This window comes from Triturus cristatus, chromosome 2_1, assembly GCF_964204655.1.
Source record: "Triturus cristatus chromosome 2_1, aTriCri1.1, whole genome shotgun sequence".
Classification (NCBI taxonomy): domain Eukaryota; kingdom Metazoa; phylum Chordata; class Amphibia; order Caudata; family Salamandridae; genus Triturus; species Triturus cristatus.
The window spans coordinates 527,264,699-527,288,701 of record NC_140581.1 but is presented as its reverse complement, the minus strand read 5'-3'; the positions used below and the strand labels follow the sequence as shown (position 1 = coordinate 527,288,701).

The following is a 24,003-nucleotide window of genomic DNA, read 5'->3' as shown; positions in this document are numbered from 1 at the left end:
CTCATAGACCCTCTACGGATGGGGGATGATGAAAGTTCTTCACTTCCATCACGTCTTGGTGTAACCTCTAGGCCATTTACTTAGGGATCTGAGAAATAATCCTGATTTACCCCTCACCACTTCTGTTACACCTTAAATTCCCTTTACTAGGGGTCTGTACAATATCCTTTTTTAGCTCCAACCACTTCAGGTTGCACCTATAGACATGCAGTGAGTTATTAGTGAAATGTCCTGTTTTATCCCTCACCGTGTCTGCATGGGCCCCATAAAAAGTAACCCTGAGCAGAGAACTCTGCTCCGCCAGTGGAGTTTGTGGAGTTTTACCAACTCTGCGGAGTTCAGGCAAAACTCTGACTCTGCAGCAGAGCGGAGTTAACCGGCCCCTGACTTAGGCCTGCAAGCAGTAAAAAAAAAATACTTACCTGCTGTGACGTCTCTAGGCTGTCCTTCTCCTCGCTGTGGTCTCTCTCTCTCCTCCTTGACGTCCTCTTCCACACAAACCCCAACGATGTACATCTTGGGAGGACTGCACATGCGCACGCGCAGTTCTTTCAAGACATACAACGTGGGGTTTGCAAGGACGGTAAGGACGAGGAGGGGAGAGAGACCACAGTAAAGAGGAAGGCAGTCCAGAGATGCCACAGCAGGTAAGTGCTTTTTTTATTGCTTTTTAAATGTAAATTAGGGTGGGTGGAAGGGAGCGGAGCAGAGCGGAGTTCCACTGAGTTTTTCCAACTCCTTGGAACTCCGCGTAGTGCCAACACTGTATGGGCTTAATAAAACGTCTGTTGAGGGGAGGTATAAAATGTGCTAACTAGCTCGCTAACCACTTCTAGCTGGAACCCCATAGACCCTTTACTGTGAGGTCTGGGAAAATTCAACCAATCACTGCCATGAACCATTGAGAACATGTACTCGCATATTTATTATTTCGCCTGATAGGTGGGCGAGTCACTTTGAAGGGACATATATGATTGCACTGTCTCAGACTTTGCTAGAGCAGATATGAGACCATGTGAGAAAGTCTTCAAAATGTTATTTCTGTAGGACAAAATATTCAAAGTAACTTTCGCCTCTCAAAAGATAAAGCACTAGGTCCTAATGGAAATCCCCCAAACTTATATATTGTCAATCCTCACGTTTGTGCCCTATTGCTTGCACAAACCATAAATGCTGTAATAAAAGACATCTTAGTCACAATCTATAATTATTCCTGCCTTTAAAAAGGGGTATAAGAGTGAACCCCATTTCTACAGACCAACATTGCTAATTGATTCTGCCCTGAAGGTCATTGGTCCTGAACAGACTAATCACATGAGGAGAGGATCACCATATACTCTCAGTCCTATAGTATGGTTTCAGGCCAGGGCTGCGTACCAATGACCAGTGTCTTTACCCAAATCTTCTTGTGAATATATATACAGTGGTAACATCGGGGTCCATACTCTTTGAGGACCTCTCCTCTGCATTTGACTGACTTAATTGGGACACATTGTGGCGCATTCTACTGAGTCTAGGAGGTAATCTGGGTACTAAATATTTCTAAAGTGATTTAAATTTGAATATGTCTGCCACAGTCAGATATAATGCTAATGGTTCCTGTTCTGAGACATTACAATTTAAACGGGGGTAAGACAAGTGTGTATCCTCACCCCTTTGTTGTTTACTTTCTATATTGATGATTTGGAAAAGTTCTTATCTAAGAATATATATTTGCACTGTGTACGGACGAGCCTCCATCCCCACATAATAAGATGACAATGATGCGGTTCTACTTGCGAGAACCACCTAAAGGCTGCAATAATTATTGAATTCCTTTGTTAATTTTATGAATTCCTTAGACTTGCCTACTGTTGGACTTGGCCATCTCAACAAGGTCACCCTAAAACATTTTGCCTTATCCCCTCCTGTTTGGCTGAATTTGTTTTGTTGTCCTTAGGACTCTGTGCACTTTACCACTGCTAACAAGTCCTAAAGGACTTGCGCTCTCTCCTTTAAACATGGTCAAATTGGCTTACACCCAATTGGCACATTTAAGTTACTTACAAGTCCCTAGTAAAGTTTTACTACATGTCCCTAGGGACTGTAAATTAAATGCTACTAATAGGCCTGCAGCACTTATTATGCCCCCTCACTCAAGTAGCCTTTTTAAACATCTATTAGTCATGCCATTACAGCCTTTCTGTAGATTTAAACTGCCAATTCTACGTGGCAAAATTACCCCTTACTCAAGCCTAAAACTCACTTTTTAATACATACCCCTCTGGTTGGCCCTAAACAGTCCATAGGGCAGGGAGCATTGTATATAAAAACATTTACTTTCAAGTTTTACATGTGTTGGTAGTGAAAAACTCACAAATTTGTTCACTACTGTGAATCCTTCCTATTCCATAGAACCTCATAGATTTACCTTATTACATTTAATAAGTGATAGTTTTTATTGGGAGAAGGTGGAAATGTCATGTTTGGTGTCTAAGAAATTGTAATTTAAATTCTGTTCTAATGGTAAAGTTGGATTTTAGGCACTGAAAATGCCACCTTTAGAAAGTTGGCATTTTCTTATCCTAACCATTTGGTTCCTGCAACCTGTTTCTCAGGTCACATGACTATAGTTGGCAGTTGGTGTTTGTGTATTCCTCCCAGACAGCCACACAATAGAGGGTCTGGATGTTGGCAGGATGGGTCATCCTGAATTGATGAGAGGGGTTGATCTGTCACCTGTCTCACTTGCACTTCAAAGACACTGCCTTAGCGCACACACAAAGGACTTCACACTAACCTATTGTACCTGCAGACAGAGGGAAGGGAGGCAAGAAATTCCAGACACTTCAGTAGAGGTGAAACTCTAGAAGTCTCTTCCACTTCACAGGGCGAACCAGGTATAAACAAGCATTTGCAATGCAATCGGTCTTGCCTTTGGAACCTTATATGTATTTAGCTATGCAGCAAATTAGCCTTGGTGCTAAAACATCCACTGTTCTTTAAAATGGAGGGAAAGGAAGCACCAAACTGCATGACATGCCAGTTATGGGAACACATGGAGAGAAATATTGCCTTTCAGCTGGAAATGGTATAGTACAAAGCCATTTTTAATATAAAATCAGGGCCCTCGGTGGTCATATCACTGAAAATACAAAATTTAAAAAAAATATTATTGTCTACGGGTGCTCGTGAAAGACAATTTCTATGGACTGGAATTTAGAGAATGCTAAAGTGATTCTTGAATTTTACTGACCTCTGCTGGTCGTTTTCTACCAAGAAAGTTAAATAGAGGCAGTTGCCAGAAAAATACAAAACAATAAAGTCCCTCAGCAGAAAGCAATTCTGTAATTTACTGACCTCTGCTGGTTGTTTTCTATCATGACAGTTAATTAGAGGCAGTTGAACAGAAAAAAAGTCCCTAAGCGGAAGCAGACAAGTCCTAGGGCTGATGTCCAGAGCCCACAAAGTACATACACATATAATTATATACTAAAGTCTTTAAGTATATACTAAAGTATATAAGTATATACTAACGTATATACATGAGGTCTTGAATGCTTGACCTAAAAAGGGGCCCTCACTCCCAATCTTCGGTACACTCCTGGACCTGTGTATGCTACAGAAGAAAGACTGCTCTGCTGCCAGACGACTGCCCTGCTGCTTGAGCAGTGCCTTGCTGTCTGAGAAGGAAAAATGGACCTGCTTACCTTCATCCCATGCCGACCTGAGTGACAGTTGACTGACTTCCTGATGGAGCTACAAGGTTATAACAAGCTCAAGAGGCCTCCCTGCACCTGCACAGCTGACCTGCTGCAATTGGACCTGCCTGAGCCTTGTAGCTCTCTGTTGGAGTGAGCTCCTTATCATTTAAAGATGCTCCCACGGTCCAGGACCATTGTCTGGCATCAGTCTGAGCTCTTCCCCAGAAGAAAAGGTGAAATCCTGAACTTTGGCACTTTGCGATGGCAAAAGGGGCCCCTTCATGCCGAGACACTGCATCCTGCAATGACCACCAATCTGAAGCTCTGGTGAAGACCAACACTTCTGGCCACAGTGACTCCAAATCACTCCAAATCGGCTCCATAGTCCTTACCCTCTTTGTTGACTGGCTTGTAACACCATTTTCTCAAGTTTCACATCCTAAAGGAAAATGTAGTTTCAGTCTGGGATATGCATTGCCATTTCCAGTGTGGCCTCTTTAAATGCAAATGCAGGCAGAGGTCTTTTCCTTGAAGGAAGTAAAGATAAAAATTCAGACACATTGTAGGTCACTAATTATCAGGATGGAGAGGAGCTGAGCCTAGCATTTAACTCAAACTTATTTGCTGTTCAGGCTGCATTCCCTGCCATCCAGAGATCTGAAAGCAGAGGGCCCTCTAGGGTGCAATCATGCACAAGGGCGTACAGTGAAGTGAATTTCTCCTGATTAAACCTTTATTTTCCAGCCGTTAAATATTGATTAGCAGTTTCAATTAGTGAACGAGCCCTAGAATACTTCACATGAATAGCCACAACATTATTTAGCCAGATTGCGGGCTCTCTAGGAAATCAAAGTGAAGCATCCGTTCATCACAGGTATAAGGGTGACTAAAGGGGACCACGCATTCTTAGACATTAGAGAGGCTTCTACTGAGTACTAATAATTGTAGGAACTTCTGAATAATCACAATAATTTCATATCAATTGTTCAGAAACTGCTCCCTAAACAGTGGTTTTAATAGATTTTTGGCCACTCGCGTTTTATGTCACATTTGCTGGTTTTTTTATCACAACAAACTTTGAACAAGGCCTGGGCGGTAAATTCTGTTCCGCTCGCGGAATTTGCAGAATTTGTGAATTTGTGAATTTTTTGCTTGTTTGTGCTTTCAAAATGCTTGTTCGCAAGATATTTCTCCCCGAGCACACAAACAGCGTTCGCGGACAAGTAAAAAGCATCGCGAACGTGCGGAACAAGCAATTCCACATGTTCGCGGAACTTTTGCGTGCTCGCGGAGATTTTTTACCATTTCGCGGAGCTTTGCCTGGCGCGACTATGCAAATTCCACCCACCACACCACAGCAAAAAATAATAAACATTCTGTTCCGGCACAACAAATATGGCATGCCCTCTACAAACCTCTCTGGCTAGCATTGGCTTCTTCACTGACAGTTTGGAGATCCCCACCAGTCAGACAGGGATCTCTGACTATGGAGGGGGGTTGCTCCATGCGAGAGCGGAGATTATAGTCTCTTCTCCAAGTGCCCCCCGTTCTTCATTTAACACAAGCCTGATATTTTTCGAGAATTCAAACAGGTGGGTAGCTGCCTATGAGATTGTGCTAGACACCCATGAACATAAATGAACTTCCAGCAAATAACTGCATGGAGGCAGGATTACTCCTCAGATCTCCTCTCAGGCTGTTCTACAGCCTCTGATTTTACAGCTCTGTTTTGATTTTCCTTTTATCTCCTGGTCTAAAAAAGATGGCTGTCCAATTTCTCTTGCACAGTAAAGATTAAAAAAAAATATATATCATTATTGTTATAGTCCTTTGATGCATCTCTGCTCGGGATACTCGTAAAAACTATAAAGACTAAAACATTGAAATGAAATTACAATGACAAAGGATTGCAGTCGCAAAGATGGAGCAATAGTTTCACCATTTCTGCAAAGAGTAAATCACTTTCTCATTTTTGCACCCAAATGAAAATGAATCAGGTTATCTTTGTACTGTGTATAGCTTACCTTATTTTATATACTGTGAACAAAAAAATGTTTGTCCAAGAAATACTGTACTCAACAATTTAAGGGATATATATAGATGGCGATATAATGTTGATTGGCATACCTCTACGAAGAGCAGTGGGCAGGACTCGTGAATACAGAGGACACATGTGGATATTTAGGTCCTCATTAGGATGTGCTCAATATTCCTCCTTGTAATGTTGCTCCCAGAAGTGATTACAAGCGGGACCATCTGGGTGCCCTTAAAAAATGAAGGACTACCAGGGGAATCGATCCCACCCCCCAAACCCGGTTGCTCCAAATTTCTTCATGGATTTTGACAACCATCTCTGTATGGAAACGAACATATTTACGGAGTTTCCCTCAGATTTCATAATTTCGATACAGCCAGTAATTACTTTTCCTTGCCCCATTGGAATTAATATTTATTTATGCATTTTTTATATACCAAGAACTTTACCCAAAGGTGTCAGAGCGCTTTACAATAGAACCAGTTACATTACATAAGGACTTCAGAGTACATGAATTACATAAAAGATACAAACAGATAAACACTAAATTTGCATAAGAATGATAGTAAGTACATACGTTTACTACAGATACTAGGGGTTAGGGTTACATATATAAAAGTTGCAAATTCACTCAAGGTTAAATTTTAAGAAAAGTTGAAGCGATTAGGGTTGGACAAATATATATTACATATTTACAGAGCATGATCTCCTCGCCATTGCTGAGGTTCTTGCCTTCAGCGTGGCCTTCTGGGTGTTGTTGCTCTCACGGGCGGTGATCTTGGGCCTGGAGGGATCCCGAGGTGGTGATGGCCAGATGACCTCCATGCATACAAAGTGGGGAGCAAGCCTTGCCGGTTCTCCCCTGGCACTGCAACATGCAGGCTGGGGGAAGCTGAATCGCAGAGGTGTGCAGTGATGGTCTCCTCACCTCCAATATGGCCACCATACTATATACTATTTAGTCCACCGGGGCACTCCTCTCGATTCACTGGCCACTCCCATACAGTCCAGGGCAAGAACCAGGCGACACCAGTAGCCAGTTAGCGCGTGCAAACCCCCTAAAAGCACCAAGGGATCGCTGCTACACTCACCTGCACAGGTCAGGCCCTCCAGTCCTTGACACAGGTCTTTCTCCACGGGCCCTGTCCAGTATCTGCCGGAAATACTCAAACACGCTGATCGTTGGGGGCCACCCCCCCCCCTCACTACAAGGGCACTTCAGAAGGACCGCACTCCTCAGGCTCCAGCATAGAGGATTGCGCATTACCAGGCTCCAAGCCCTGGCCGCCGCCATCTTGGCTGTTACCAAACGTAGTCCTGGCCCGGCTGACATCACAGGCAGGAAACTGCAATCTCACTCCCCGCAGGTGGGCAGGGGGGCAAGGGGAATGGCGCCAAGGGCTGCTGGATCCCCTCAAGAGACCATTCTTAATAAGGGTTTTAGATTGTGGATTATGAAAATCTTTACACTTTCCAAGAGCCAAAAGGAGATCATCGGTGGAAGTAGGCATAGTCTAGAAGTTGTGCTGAGTTTTGAGATGTCTACAGATTTTAAACACCAGAAGCATGAGGATCACATCAGCTGGTGGGGGTATGGAATTGTAGTGGTAACACTGCCCTCTTGTGGCCGTTTGATGTATTCCAATTTTGTCAGCACTTTATTCTTCACCTTCTAAGTAAAGGGCTATGTTTTGTTATGATTCTTTATATTATGGTGTCAGACTCATGTATTAAGTGATGTCTTCAGTCCAGTTTTAGAGTTAAGCATTGGAATGTAAATGTTGGAATATAGGGATGTTGGGCTGTACATCACCGGGGCAGCTGAGAGAAGAGTGTGGGCCCTCTTGGGATTAAGCTGTCATTGTATTATCTTTAATAAATAGACATACATTGGAGATACCAGAAACTGTATTTGGCGTTGATCTTTTTCACAGATTTGGCGACGAGTTTAAAGAATACAATGTTAGGTGGAAGGTAGAGCTGATGTGCTGTGAATCACTGGGGCAGGTCACATAGGAGCCAGTGCCATCTTGGGTTGAATTTGTCTTTATATTAACATCAGCAAATATTCAGTGGAGCTTCCGGAAGCTGGATTTGCTGTTGGTCTTTTTACAGGTTATGAAATTCCTACCCTAAAAAGAATATTTGATATCATTTTTCGAACATTTTAAAGTTTGTATTTATCCCGTTTTTGAGCAATAGGTAGCTCTTTAAGGACTAGTTTTACCAATGCCCCTACCCTGTTTTTACTTGTTTTCGAATGATTTATTCAATACGCTTTTTCATCATTTTTTTAATCTGTGTTCTTGTTTACTTGTACTTAACGTCGTGGTAGTCCAGTCAAGAGGTGAATTGCAAACCATGTTTGCATTTATTAAACAGGGTTTACCTCTAGGGAGATTGTGCGTACAGTCACATAGTAGGCAAATGTCAAAAATATATAACATTTTGATTCTGACATATTTTTCCTTGGTGGAAAATTGGGCCCATATTTACTAGCACTTGCACCATCGCAAACTGCGGCTCAAAAAACTATTTACTGAGCAAACACGGGTAGCTTTTTTATGCAAAGCCTGATCTACTAGGATACCCAGACCAGGCTTTGTGTCGAAAACGCCTCCTTGATGCAGGTGCTAACAAGGAAAAATGTTTTCATTTCTTCAAAATAACCTATGTATTAAATGTCTGCTGAAGTTTACAGCGTGGAGGCATAGGAATGTGTACAGGAATTATATGCTTCCAGCAGAAATCCTATGACAGCATACACTCACATTTGCCAGGTCGTGCGCATGTACGGCAGAATTTAAGGTTCAAATTTAGTAACATTTTGCATCGTGAGGTGCTTTTTCTTGCCACACCCACGAAGCAAAATAATAGTTCAGATTTACAAAGCCACACAGGGTCCGATTAGCATCGCCTTTCATGGCATTGTATTAACAAGAAACACAACACAGTTTCTAGTGCTGTGTTGCATTACCCTGCTTTTGGATGGCGTTTATGGGTGGAGCATGGGTATTTCCATGCATTCACCCATGTACCTTGACACAAACACAGATTTAGTAAAAGCAGTTAACCAGGGTTGGCGCCAAAATGGTGCTTCTACTAGAGAGAGGCATAACGAGGAAAAATATCTTCATTTCTCCTTATTGCTTCCTCTTTTCATATGTGCAGAATTCTGCAGCAGAAATGCAAAGAGGAATATGTCTCTGAGGGTAGTTTTTGTGCAGGAAGGTATCCCTTTCTGCACAAAACAATCCTGACCACAGCGCCAGCACCCTTATGGCATGACTCAAGGGTGCCTGCACTGGTGCTAACATCATTTTTTGTGTTCTCCATTTGATTGCGAAAATTATTAGCATATATTGGGGCAGATTTATGTTAGACTTGCGCCACTTATGCGCCGCCGTTGCGTCACTTTTGTGACGCAGCGGCGGCGTAAACCATGCGCCATGTTGCGCCTTATTTACAACGTGACGCATCTAGGGAGATGCGTCACGTTGTAAAGCCCTGCGCTACATTAAACCTGCGTCAGGTTTAATGTATGCAGGGTGGGCGTTCCATCGGAAAAAACATCGGAAAAGTGACGCAGTGAAATCTACAAGATGTCACTGAGTCACTTTTCCGACGCTGCTGCGTCAAAACCTTGCGCCTGCTTGAAGCAGGCATAAGGCATGATGCAGCATGTTAGGTATGGGCAGCCCCTAAACATTGCTGGAGTTGCGTCGTGCTTGCGACGCGACTCCAGCAATGCGCCGCCCTTACGCCATCAGATGCGTCACGCATCTGTTTATCCTTGCGCCACGATGCGCTGCAGAAAATGACTTCAGGCATATCTACTTCTGTCTTTTGTTATAATGTTGTTATAATGTTTGATAAGGAATCTGTTGTTACTCATGGTTAATGAGTGATTGGGAGCAGAACAGAGGGTATCCATCCAAACCATTTTTCTTATTTATGCAAAATGTGGCAAACAGAATAATTTGTAGCCAAATAGCTTCAAATAAATTACAAATGGCATGAGTATTCAATTCTAAATTACTTTTGAGCTCTCCATTACAGTATTTATATATATTTTGATCTCTGTTATCAACAGCAACTATTTCCTACTATGACTTGTAGCCTGTCAGACCTGCCATCCTTGGTGTAGTTCCCCCCCAAACAGTTTGCCTTCCCTCCTTCTGGTTTGCTGAATTCGTTTTTGTTGGCCTTAGGACTCTGCACACTGCACCACTGCTAACCATGGCTAAAGTGCTTGTGCTCACTCCTCTAAACGTGCTAAAATTGACTTTGCACTAAATTGACACCTTTAATTAACGTTTAAGTCCCTAGTAAAGTGGTACGACATGTATGTGTCTATGTCTATGTGAGGATACTTGTAGAGCGCACTGATACTCCAAGGAGTGTCCTGGCCCTGAAGCTGAAAGGTAGCAACATGGAAGAAAGGTTAGGGGAAGGAGAAAAGCCAGGTTTTCAGTTTTTTTATGGAACGGGTATAAATCCAATGATTCTCAGATGGAGGGGCATTTTGTTCCAGTGAGAGGGTCCAAGGTAGGAGAGAGCCCTTCCTCCCGATCTAGTCTTTTTGAAACAGGGAATATTGACTAGCAGCAGATTAGAGGAGCGAAGATTTCTACGTGGGGTATAGAAGGAAATCCTGCATTTGAGGTAAGCTGGTCCTGCCCCGTATAGGGCTTTCTGTGTGATGAGCAGAGTTTTAAAGACTATTCTTTTCCTTACAGGGAGCCAATGTACCTGTGACTTGTGAATTAAATGTTACTAATGGGCCTATGTTAGAAATTAGGTTGCTGGTTGGAAGAGGTATGCTCCCTGTCCAAGCAGGAACCAGAATCCTAGTGAGGGTAAGTCAGATATACACCCTAAATTAACCTGTGCTCACTGTCTGGTAGCTTGGCACAGAACAGTCAGGCTTAACTTAAGAAGTAATGTGTAAAGTATTTGTGCAGCACTTCAAACAGTAAAACAGTGGAAACACCACACAAAGAGATACCACACCTGATTTTAAAAAATAGAGCTTAATTTAATGAACAAAACAAGAGCACAAGACAAAAATCAAATAAGTATAACTGGAGTTATGAATTTTCAAAGAATATCTTGAAGTGTAGCGCTTAAAAGCATAAAGCGCCAACCAGGGCTATCTAGTCACGCAAGACTGGGTCAAATCCAAATGTTCAGGCTGACCCCGATGGACTGCAGTTCTGCTACAGGGACCAACCGTATCTTGATGAAAAGTACCTTGTTGCGTTGTGACAAAGACCAGATGCGTGGAGTAGAGAAGGCGATCCATAGCCGTCAATCCCTTCAGATGTAGGCTAGCATCAGTTCCAAGCCGCAAATGTCGGAGATGCGTCATCGTCAAACACCAATATGTAGCCGATGCATCTTCATTGAGCCACGCAGTTCGAGGATGCTTTGGGAACTGGAGGTGATGCACAGCCTGTGATGCGATGTTTTTGGTCTTTGCAGCAGCTGCAATGCGTCGGTGTCGTGGGTGATGTGCCGGTTCCGAGGCATGCAATGACGGCAATGTGTGGGTTTTGGCAGTTGCAGGACTTTATACCCACTTCCAAGGACCCATGACTGGATTGGCAAGAGTGTAGGTGCTAATAATGAGTGGATTACATTTTTTATGTCCCTGAGACTTCCAACAGGAAGCAAGCCAGCAATCCCTTTGAGTCACTTTGATTCTGGGTTGCAGAGATGCAGACCCAGTATTTCTCACTCCCAGGCAACAGCGGCAGTAGGTCAGCACAGCAGAGCAGGAGTCCAGAAGAGTGACAGTCCTTTCAGCAGCACATCAGTCCTTCTTCCTGGCAGAAAATCCTCATGTCCAGAAGTGCATTGACTTGGTAGTGTCAGGGGTCCAGTAATTATACCCAGTTGTGCATTTGAAGTAGGGGAGAATGCCAAGAGGGGCCTTTGAAGTGCACAGAGTCCCTGTCTTTCCTTCTTTAGCTCCAGGAGTGTGATTCCAGAGACACTAAATGTGGTGGTCCCATCTGTTTCCAATTGGAAAGTACACATACAAGATGCAATAAGGTAATTCCAAACTTAACCTATGGAGAGATAGGTCTTTGCAGTAGTGAAAAACGAATATAAGAGTTTTTCACTACCATGACATGTAAAGCTTAAAAAAAGTGCATGTCCTAATTTTTGAATAAACTGCGCATTGCCCTTGGGCTGCCCAAGACCTACCCTAGGTGGGACTTATATGTATTCAAAAGGAATGTTCGGGCCCAGCAAGAGGGTTAACTTTTCAGGTCGACATGGCAGTTTTAAACTGCATACACAAGCTCTGCAATAGCAGGCCAGAGACATGTTTAAAGGGCTACTGAAGTGGGTGTCACAATCAGTGCTACAGGCCACCAATAGAATTTAATAACAGGCCCTGGGCACATGTAGTGCACTTTACTGGGGACATATAAGTAAATGATTAGGGTTGGGTGGAATTTGCGTAGTTGCGTTACGCAAAGTTCTGCGAAACGGTAAAAATCTCCACGGGCTGCGCAGAATTCCGCGAGCACGCGGAATTGCTTGTTCCGCCTGTTCACGATGCGTTTTTCCTGTTCGGGGATGGTGTTTGCGGGCTCAGGGGGAAATATCTCGCAAACTTGCCCATGTGGTCGCCTATTGGCGCGGCCATCTTGTTTCACTTGTCCTGCCCGCTCGTGATGCGTGTTTCCAGTCCGCGACCGCAGATGTCCGATGGCGCATCCGAATGATGTGTTCACGATCGCACAGTCTCGCGGGATCGTGCGGCCAGGTACCAAAATCTCGTGGCGCACGCGAACGGATAGGAAAACTCGGCGGCGAACGTCGCTACTGCGCACACGAACATGCATTTTGAAAGCGCAAACAAGGAAAAAATTCCGCTACGCCATGGATCACGGAATTTTGGGCAATTCTGCGTTCTCTGCGGAAATGCCAAAATTCTGCAAATTCCGCGAGCGGAGCGGAATTTACCGCCCAGGCATATAAATTAAATGGTTATATGATAGAGGTACACATGTCTAAACCACACGTGCCTCTACCACGCAGCCCAAACCACATATGCGTCTTAACCACGCATTCCCTTACCACGCAATTTTTTGGTAAAGGCATGAATGATAAGGGGTTATGCAAGGCTAAGGTCGCCACTACTCTGACCCCCTATCCTGCCTTAATCCCTAAATTACAAACCCCTCCACCTTGAGGCCCAAAACCTTCCCTAAATATTACCCTTCTACTGCCCTGAGGCCTAAAACCCTGCCCCTCAACAGACACTACCCTAACCCCCTCCCTGTGCTGTCCCTAAAACTACCCCAACGCCTTATACTGCCCGGAGGCCTAAAACCCAACCCCTAATTAAAAAACTACCCCAACCCCCCTGAGCCCTAAAAACTACCCTGCCCTCCTCCAAGCCAAAAAAACAACCCCATCTACCCATTTCCCTCCCCTGAGGCCTAAACCCCTGCCCCTTAACATACACTTTCCGACCCCCTGCGCTGTCCCAAACATTACCCCAACCCCTTCCACTGCCCTGGGCCTAAAACACTAACCCCTGATTAAAAAACTACCCTGACCCCCCTGAGCTCTAAAAACCACCCTGTCCTCTCCTAAGCCCTAAAATCGAACCCGACCACCCGAGTCCTAAAAACTACCCAACCCCCCAGACCTGAGAACTACCCTGTCACACCAGTCCTGAAAACTACACCCTAACCCTTACAAACTACCCCCAAAACCTGGCCCCAGCCCCAACTCCACTTACCTCACCACATCTTCTCCTGATCCTTCCACTTCCTGCTTGTGCCTAGCATCAAGCAGCAGCTAGACCACACATATGCGTGGTTAAGGCATATGCGTGGTTAACGTAAGCGTGGTAGTGCTCGCATTGTCGGAACACGTGTGGCTCTCCCCACGTTGATCCGACTGCTTTCCAAAATAAATATGCCAATTGTAGATATGCCAATGTTACCTTGTTTAAGGTAGAGAGCACATGCACTTTAGCACTGGTTAGCAGTGGTAAAGTCCCCAGAGTACTAAAGCCAGCAAAAATGAGGTCAGCAAAACAGGATGTCAGAATGCAAGAAAATCAGTGGAAAGCATGCCAAGGATGCTAGGTCTAACAGCATGCAGCATGTATTGTGCCACCCACTTAAGTAGCCTTTTTAAACATTTCTTGGGCCTGCCATTGTAGCCTGTTTGCAGTTCTAAACTGACATTTTGACCTGGCAAAATAAATAATTTGCCAGTCCTAAAATTCCTTTTTATTACCCCTGGATTATGCCCTAAAGGCTTATAGGGAACGTTGCATTATACTTAAAAGGGAGGACATGTGGGTTTGAGTTTTACGAGTCCTGGTAGTGAAAAACTCCCAAAGATGTTTTCACCACTTTACGCCTTATCTCTCTCGTTGACTAGCACTGGGTTACCTTATTACATTTAATAACTGCTAACTTTGGATTTGGAACAGGTAGAGTGGACGTTTAGACTCAAATGAATAGAAATGTAAAATTCTCTTTAATGGTAAGTCAGTTTTAAAGTCACAATTCTGAAAATACTGCTTTTAAAAAGTTTACATTTTCTTGCCCTAACCAGTTATGCCTTCTGTCAGTGTCAAGGGTCAAATGACTTAAATGGCTAGCTGTTGGGCTTTGTGTATTCCTCCTAGAAAGTGACACAAAGAGGACTAGCTGTAGGCAGGATGGGCCATCCTACCAGGATGGATGGTGATGGAGCTGTGACCTGCCCCACTTGCACTTCAAAGTGCTTGCCTCCAGCAGATAGCAAAGCCCGTTAAAGTGTAAGTGGGCCTGGGTGGCCCATCCTGTCCACACATAAGCCCCATTTGAGTCACTGTCTGGAAGGAATGAACAAACTTGCACAGCAGAGCAATTCACAGTCATGTGACCCAGGACACAGGCAGAAGGCACAGACGGTTAAGACAAGAAAATACTGACTTCCTGAAAGTGCCATTTTCAGAATTGTGATCTAAAATCCGATTTCACCGTTAAAGAGGTTTATAAATTACAATTAATTTGAGTGCAAACTAGGCCTGGGCGGCAAATTCCGTTCCGCTCGCGGAATTTGCGTAATTTGCGTAATTTCGCGTTCCGCGGAGAACGCGAAATTGCTCAGAAGTCTGCTTTCCGCGATTTCGCGAAATTTTTGCTTGTTCGCGTTCTCAAAATGCATGTTCGCGAGATATTTCTCCTCGAGCACGCAAACAGCAATTGCGAACAGGAAAAAAGCATCGCGAACAAGCAATTTCGCGTGTTCGCGGAATTTCTGCGTGTTCGCGGAGATTTTTTACCGTTTCGCGGAGATTTGCGTAACGCAATTCCGCAAATTCCGCCCACCCCTAGTGCAAACAGCATATTTCTATCTGCTCCCAATCTAAAGTTAGCATTTATTAAATGGGGTAAGGTAACCCAGTGTTAGTCAATGGGAAGATAATTTTTAAAGCAGTGAGAAACAATTTACACCCTCACACTGCTGAAATGAACATTCATACACATGTGACCTAGAACTTGAATTAAAATTTTTGGCATTTAATGTTACATATACTTGTCAGCTTCGTCTGTCGGTCTGGAAGGTGAGAGGCAGGGTTGGAGGAATCAGGGTATCCCCGAGCATTTAACTTTGGCAATTCAGCAGTCCCGAAAGCCGTCTAGTCTCAAGTCCTACAGTTGTCATTGGGGTAGTTTCCATCGTTGGTGTCAGGGTCTGACGTTGTCTCTGCTGTTGTGTCCCTTGACTGATGTCCTTCAGTTTCTGGGAGGGGTTAGAGAAGGGGTTGTCTGTCTCCACTTTGCAGGCTCAGTGGGCTGCTATCCGGGTTTTCCGTTCCCCTTGGGGGAATTTGTCTGATGTAAACGACCTGGTTTCCCGATTGCTGCACCGTTTTTCCTTGTCCCATCCTGTGGTGTGTCCTTCTTTTCCTTTTTGGGACCTCCCTTTGGTGTTGAGAGTTTTTTGTGGTGGCCATTACTTCGGCCAGATGCCTGGGGAAGTTGGGAGCTTTGATGGCTCGGGAGCCTTTTCTGTCCTTTTCTAACGATGGGGGTGGTCCTGCGTTTGGATTTGTCCTTTGTTCCCAAAGTTCCTTCTCATTTCCATCACTCCCAGGAACTGGTCTTGCCTGCTTTGTGTGTGGAGTAGGTGGTGGGGGGTGGTGGTGGTGGGCTTTGTTGGATGTTTGCCAGGCGTTGCCGATCTATGTATATTGTGCTTATCCTTTTTGTCAGTCTGACTCCCAGTTTGTTTCTTTTGAAGTTTCCTCTCAGGGGTGCAGTGCTTCTTCCTCCTCAATTGATCACTGGCTGAAGCAGGTTATCGTGTTGGCCTCCCTTTCGGACTCCCCTCCTCTGGCTGGGGTTCAAGGGCAATCCTAGCAGCACTATGGTTCTTTGCTTAGAATTGTTTTTATGGGAACAAGAGGCTGTACATAGAACTGTATTATACAAAGGGTCCTGGTTCTTTACCAGCACCTTTTGGGTAAGGATGGGGGGGGGCATGTGGTTGGAATAGTAATTGTTTCATCCCTATGTTTACATTTGATATCACATTTAAAATTCAGGGCTTCTGATTTTCCTGCTCACCTACTTAGTTTTCCTTCCTTATAACCCTTGTTTATTCCACTTCAACCTGGATATTCTGTAAATTGTATTTAGCGGCATTAGTCAGATCATTTACCACCCACTTTTTCTCTACAGTTTTACTAGCTCTCCAATGTGTCAAATCTCTACCCCGTCAACAGTCTCTCACTGCTTCCTACAAGGTGACCACAAGGCTTTCCTTTCTCACAGCCTTTGTAATGCTCATTAATATCTCAAAAAGAGTCTCTTCATGCACACCTGTATATATCTTAGTATTGCCCTCATTATGAGTGGCCCATTATGAGTGGCCCATTAAATTCGATCAGCCTGGTAACAGGAGTTTCAAAGACCATTGGAATTATGAGTTCAGTGGCAGCACTGTTTGGAAGTGAGGTTACGTGCTGAGGTTCTCCGGGTGGAACATTGGGGAAAAACGTGTGGCAACCTGTAATGAAAGTTTGATATCTGTATGTTATTCTCCTAAAACTCCTAATTCACTTTATTTAACCCCCTTCTAATTATTGAAACCCTGATAATTATATCCAGAGGAAGGGGCGATGAGAGGGGTACGTATAAGACACTGATTTAACTGTGTTTTTTCTATTTTGTTGTCACTTGCACCATACTGGCCATATGTGCAGTATTTTTGTAAATACATATTCACAATAATTATAATTTCTTTAGTCACATTTTAACAAGAAGGTAATTCAACTCAGGTTATGTGGCAACATGCCACCACTTTCAGTAAGATGGAATGTGCTACATAATTGCCATACATTATTACAACTGCTGCTTATCCTGGAACTTAAATTCACATTAAAAGAAAATAAAATTATTTCTATGGATACTCACCAAAATGTACAGTTAATTTCCTATGATTGGGAAAAGACAAGTCTACTCGTTTCATGTGAAGGAAAAATTTGTTTTTCTGTAATGCAAAAAAAAGGTAAAATCTTCATGTTTTAAGCAGAGATGATAGGGAACAACGAGTGAGAAAACTATTTTCATAATGAGAAAATAAGTTTAATATACGAACACTTATTTGCATTCATTTATCAAAATTTAGCAATTGGATTTCTAAGCACCCAAGGAAATATATAAATCATACACTTCATTGACGACTCTAGAAATTCATCCTTTCCAAATATGTTGGAAATGTGCCCCAAAAGTTAAGAGTACTTCTTCTGGAGCAAATTTCTTAATTTTCAACCCTGTTTTTAGTAAATCTGTACCATGGTTTCTCGTTTTTGCTGCTTTGCTTTTTCATATGTGCTTTTCAGTGTGAGCAGGAAGAGAAGAACTCCTTTCGAGGCTGTCTGATCCTAAATTATTAACTGAAGGAAATCAAGGCAATAAAAGTTTCAGTGAAAAAACCCGGGCTTTCTCTCTCATAGTTAAGCACAAAGCAAAAGGGTTTACCTCAGAAGAGATATGTATATAACATGCTTAAGTAGTACCAAATGAACAATAAAATGAAGAAACTGATCAGTAAAATTCCAAAAGAAAACCATTTTAATGAACAAAATAAGACCTAAATGATACACATAATATCGGGGGAATCGGAGCGGTGGACTTTAAAATTTTAAAGGTCAAAAAGCATCCATTGTACGCGCTGTGGCGGTCCCTTGGCAGTGCTGTATTAGGGATCACATTTGAGCCTTTTTACTGCACCACCGGAGTACCGCCATGCTGCCCGCCCACCAGACCTTGATTTTACACGTAATCTGGTGGGCGAGTGGCTGCTCTGTTTGGAGATTTGGGAGAGGGGCGGTGGTGTGGCGGCCCACTCCCACACCGCCAAACTCGTAATCTGGCCCTTAAGCTTTCAGCCGCTGAAATGCCAAGTGGCAATTCATCATATCTTTGGTGTTCCAGCGGATCTTGTAATTCTGATGAGGTCAGTAACTCCAGTTACCATATGGGAACTGTAGAGGCACTTGCAATGAGGCCCACGGTGCCATGAAGTCCACTGAACCAAAAGAATTTCCGCATACAGTATGAAGTGGTGCTCAGTTCACGTCATTAATGGATTCCCTAGGCCCCTCTTTTCTGCATATGCAATTAACATCTGATCCATGTCTTTTGCAAATGTGCACTTTGAAATATCCCCTGTGTGTGTTTCCAAAGTGATTGATGGTTATAATAGGTTGTGTATTCACAGTTTTCATAATCATCTATTTGATTGTAACTAAATATTCTTTGCTATTTTCATAGATAAATAAGTTATATTTTTGTGCTGAAAATAATACAATTACCCTTTAGGATTTTGTTTCCATCCATGACCCTTTTTCTATGGAGTCAGAGCTGTACATTGAACTCTTAAATTTCTCAAGACTTTCATAGAAAGTGATATGCAAGTCTTACTTTACTAGTTGGACAAGATTTAAATCTACAAATGTTGCATTTGATAAATCTGTTAACAACCCTGCATAGAAAGATATTATCTGGTGTGTTAAATATCTGTTGTAAGCCATCTAAGACTGTGATTATCAAAAGACTGTGGAATGTTGGAAAGATCTGGGGAAAGTTATGCTTGAATATCAAAAAAATTACAGTAAAAATATTTACAGGAGCGGTCCGTGCAGGTAAGAGCAGTGGGGCGGTGATGCGGGGTGGGGGGATTTGACAATTAAATAAATAATACATTTTCCTTTGTCATCGTCTGTTGAAAAAGCCTCACCGCTCTTACCTGCATGGGACGCTCCTGAATAGTTAGCAATTCTGGATGACCATTAAATAGTCAGAATCCATTTTAATAGTCTATTTCCTCTCCATTTTTTTTCCTCGCAGGACGTTTCTATTACCTAATCCACCACACAAAGCTGACTTACGATGAAGCGGTACAGGCTTGCCTGAATGATGGATCTCAGATCGCTAAAGTAGGCCAGATGTTTGCGGCATGGAAACTCCTAGGCTACGACCGCTGCGATGCCGGCTGGCTGGCTGATGGCAGCGTGCGCTACCCAATCTCCAGACCAAGGAGACGCTGCAGCCCCGACGAAGCCGCGATTCGCTTTGTAGGCTTCCCAGACAAAAAGCACAAGTTGTATGGTGTCTATTGCTTTAGAGCATAAAACGGAACGTACCGTAAAGCACAACAGTATTAAAAACAAAATCATTAAGAACATGTGAAAGATTTATTTTCAGTATGAACTCATGCAAGTTACCAAAACTGTGATAAACTTTTTTACTCACTGTAAAAAGTCATTTTCATATGTCCAAGTCATTTGTTTTGTTTGTGGGCGGGGATGGGGTGGGCTATGGGGGAATGGGTTTGTAAAGGTATCATTCCATAGATATGATAAATTAATATAATATTGTTGAAAAGTATATGTAAAGAAGCTTTAGCTATAACATGTGCAAGAGGCATCCACCCAAGCAAAAGTATAGTTTCAGGAATGGGGCATGCAAAAGCTTGATGATGGCATATACTGTTTGTTTCCTAGGGTGTTTCAGTTTACTGTTGCCCGCACAGTAGCAGTGTTTCATTTCTAATCTCGGGAATTAAAATGACCTTGCACACCTCTGACTGCTGATCCCAGATTGTAAGCCACCACCACTGTAGCGGTGCTGAGTGCTTGGTTTGAGAGATTCAGGAGTCAGTAGGCGCTAGAAACCAATGGTGTCACTAGATTTCATCAATATCTGCTGTGCTCTGAGATCAATGCATGGGCATGTTTCTGGTGCTGCACTTCTATGTTCACACTTACAAAATGACCAGTCAAAAATGTTAGCGAGAAAACAAAGAAACATGCCTGAAGTTTGCATTTATTTATTGCATGTTGGAGGTTATTTGGTACAGACTCCTTTTCGAGCACATTTACCCCACTCGATAAGACTACATTAAGCAATATTGTCTTGTCACAGATTTCTGTGAGAATTTTTCTAAAGCATCTAATATTTAAACTATAATGGGGTGTAATTTTCAAAATGTTCATATTATAACACAATATGCTTCAAAACAGGGTTTGATTACATTTCCTAATGAAAAGGCTCAGGCGGAACCCAGGTGCTCTTCCACACAAGCAAGCACAGCTAGATGTCTTAAAGCCAGTGATCGTTTTATTGTTGATCAAACAATATGTACCATGCTAGTCATGAACAAACATGTCAACAACTCCTACGCGCTTTTTCACATTTAAATGACTGCAGCCTGTGATGTGTCATATTTCCCTCCATTGGATTCACTGCGCTGTTCTCAAACTCCAGGGCCATTTTGCATCTACTCAGGGCAGTTACACCAATGAACTGCTGGTCAGAAAAATACTGTACAACCTATCAGCTTGATTTTCCATTATCCTTTTAATTGTTATTATATCTATAAAAGAACATTAAACATATTTAATATTTCTGTTAGTTTTATTTACACTTCACAAGAGATGTTATTTGGAAAGCCTAAAGGCAAACAATAAAGGCATTATGAGAAAACAATAAAACATTTGATCCAAACGAACAGTGAAACACATTTTTGTGCCTTTGAATCATTTTTGAAGTCTAGTTTGTAGTCATGTGAGATGATTGTCAACATCTGCTTGAGATCTTTGTTTTCACATACCTGCGAATTTGGTGATTCTATCTACATTAGATTCCTTCCAAATTAAATTATTTCTCCTATAACTTTCTTAATAAGTGTTCTTGACTCTGTTTTATCATCTAACATGTTTCATTAATTATTTATATGCACATTTGACTAATTTATAATGTTCTCAAAGGACTTCATTTCAGACCATACGCCTATCTTGTCTCCAGTCTTCTGGACATGTCCCTTTCACAACCATACAAATTCATTTAGGCAAGTCCTTACCTGTGATTTGTACTGTCTCACAACAAGTTCAACGTTTGTGCTTTTAAATCTAGCATTTTGTTTGAACGCCCCTCAAATTTGCCCCAGTTTTAAGCCACTTTGACATTATCTAAACCGATGCTCCAATTTAATCCTGCATTGAGACATTTAACACCTCATCTCCCAACCTCAATTGCCATTCAGGTGTCCTGCATCTTGTGTGTGGCTTTTTAGTTGGCTAGTTTGAATCTTAGCTGCCACAACATTGAAATGTCTTCTAAACCATTCCTTATTTCTAGGTCTGGTTAGGGATAGAGAGACCTTTATCTGATTGCTAGACCTTTAGTTAGGTCTGGCTAGAGCCAACTATAGCATGTGCCACATGTCATATAAAGAAGACAACTATTCCATGGAGAAGGCCTTTGGGTCAGCTGCTTTTAGCCATTATCTGTTTTCGGTCAACCGCCTCCAGTCATTAATTACTTGAAATGCCATTCATAATTTGAACCTGTTCCCATCACAGAAACTTGAAGAATGAACGTTTACTCTTAAAAATTGTTGTGGATTTCGAGCTTACTGGTGCTTGTAACAGGAGTCTGTCTCCAGAATCAAACCTGAGGCAAGCGTCTCTTGTCAGTCACTGCAAACAACTGGATTGCAGATGTAAGAGCCCAATCAGTACACCGCTGGTAGTCCCCGCTCTGCTGGTCCGGTGCGGCCAGGGAGCTGGTTGCTAATGGCAGGGTACTGGTGTTAAACGTGGCAGTCATCTTGGAATACTGTTAGTTTTTCTAAATCCACAGGACATTCAGGACCAGTGCTGAAAGTAGCAGTCATCTTGGAATACATTTTGAAGATAGCCACATTCAGAACCATTGCTAAATGTGGTAGCCATCATGGATTAGTGTTATATTTTCGAGGTAGCCATCCCTTTGAGGAATAGTGATGAAAGTAACCAACAACGCTGAACCAACCGAAGAGTGGTGTCAGACCTGTGTGCCTCTGTCATCACTGCTCCTCTGCTACCAGTGAGTGTGTAACTTGGTATGTAGACGGACAGATACTACCAAACGGCCAGTCTGCTTCTGTGCTGGCCATGTCATCAGCATTTCCCAAAGTGAATCTTGCTTTTCTTCACAAGGCTACACGATGCATTTATTTAAAATGTGATCCACAAATACAAAACATAAATTTCTTGAAACATACATAAGTATACAAAATATTCAGCTTTGTATTTTATTTTTCTGCCTTCTTATCTCTTAATCACATTACTGTCTGGGGGTGAGGTTGAAAAACGTGGCGCCAAACAAGCATTTACTATCTGCATTTGTCCTGGAGCAGCTCTGGAAGTGTGTGAACATTTTTCCACAAGAAGTTTTTTTTATGTATCAGGGATATGGGTAAAGGAAGGGTAGAGGGCACTGAGGTCCAGACACATATGACAGGATGGCAGGTGGAATCAGAAGATACAGTTTAATAAAAGAAACCTCATTGATTTGTAGTTACAGAAACTCTGAAAAGAACATTGGTCATTTGTTTTTGGAAGCAGCTATCTGAGTGCCTTTTCAGCATTAACTGTTTGAATTGTTCCTTGTTGGCTGTTTGCCCTGAAAATAGTATTGTTACATGTTGAACAATGTGGATCATTTCAAGCTTTCTGTTTTTTTGTTAGCCAAACTCAGTAACAAATGCCTATGAAGATGCAACAACTGCTGCATTTTCCGCAGTAGAGGTGTTATGATTTCAGGTCTGTAGCCCAACAGCTACTCATAATGTCTTGTCCCTTGAGACCAAGAAACAAAAAGATCCATCATACGTAATAAAGTCACTGTCTTGTTGGGTTCAATTACAGGTTTCAGTAGCCTGGTAACTATGGCACAGAGAAACCAGGCTTAACATAGAAAAAATTTGGAAATCATTAAAAAATACCAAGCAATTAAAAAGTCAAAAACACAAGATTATAATAATCATGCTCCAATTTAGCAAAATAGAGCATAATTTAATTAACGAAATACCACGAAAATGACAAAATCCAATAGGGGAAATGGAAATATGAAGTTTTAAAGATTCATGGGAAAATAACACAAAAATGCGCAAAGCACCAGTGGTAGTCAATGGTCTCGGTAGACTGGGGGCTAGGTGCAATTTCATGCCAACAGTTATGGAGCGCAGGTTGTATACAGCATCCAGGTTCAACCTAGTCAGAAGTTTTATCTTGGGACTTAGTCAATTTTCTGAAAGTCAAAATCATTCAGCAGGGTCAGGCAGCAGGCTGTGTCCATGGAAGTCCTCATAATTCAGGTAGGCATTGGTCGAGCTCCAGCTGAAGTTGGTGGAAGCATCTTAGAGTGGGAGAAATTTAAATTTCACGTTCAGGGAAGTTCTCCTGCCGGTTTGCTATGTATGGCTCCTTTGCCCATTTTAGATTTTTATTTACAGATTTAATCCTTTTTTGGAGCTCAGAATCCTCCAGCAGTGCAAGGCTGTAGCTATATTTGGCACCGAGTTCCATGAGGCCAGATACCTTCTCTCTGAGTTCAGCTCGAGTGGGATTTTCTGCTTCAGCGAATCTCAGATAAGAGGACACTTGTTTTCTGTAGTTAGTACAGTTGATACTGGTAAGCTTGGCAATTCAAGGAAAAGGCCTCTTGCACCTCTTTGTGGCTCTGTAGAGTGCACAGGTCAGCAAACGGACCCTTCAAGATCACTTCTTTGCCCTGGGTGCAAGGATAAGCAAGTCCTTCAGGGTTCATCTTAAGTCATGATAGCAAGTCCAGTACTTTTCTGTTCCTGTGTAGGTCCAGAAAGAGTTCCCCTGAAGGTGCCTGAGGATGCTACAATGTTGCCTGCCACTAGCTAGTGGGGAAGGAAGGGGCGACTACTGAATCTCCCCAAACCAATGGTACA

At 42.7% G+C, this 24,003-nt stretch overlaps 1 protein-coding gene across 1 annotated transcript in view; it reads left to right on the top strand.

Annotated features, from left to right (window-relative positions):
• The window catches only part of HAPLN1 (hyaluronan and proteoglycan link protein 1), a 330,491-nt gene extending 309,713 nt beyond the window's left edge, over positions 1 to 20,778 (top strand). Inside the window, exon 5 of the mRNA XM_085632424.1 lies at positions 19,104 to 20,778. Within this exon, the coding sequence (XP_085488550.1) occupies positions 19,104 to 19,387 (284 nt within the window). The 3' untranslated portion in view covers positions 19,388 to 20,778. The remainder of the gene's footprint in view (positions 1 to 19,103) is intronic.
• Positions 20,779 to 24,003: the final 3,225 nt, after the last annotated feature.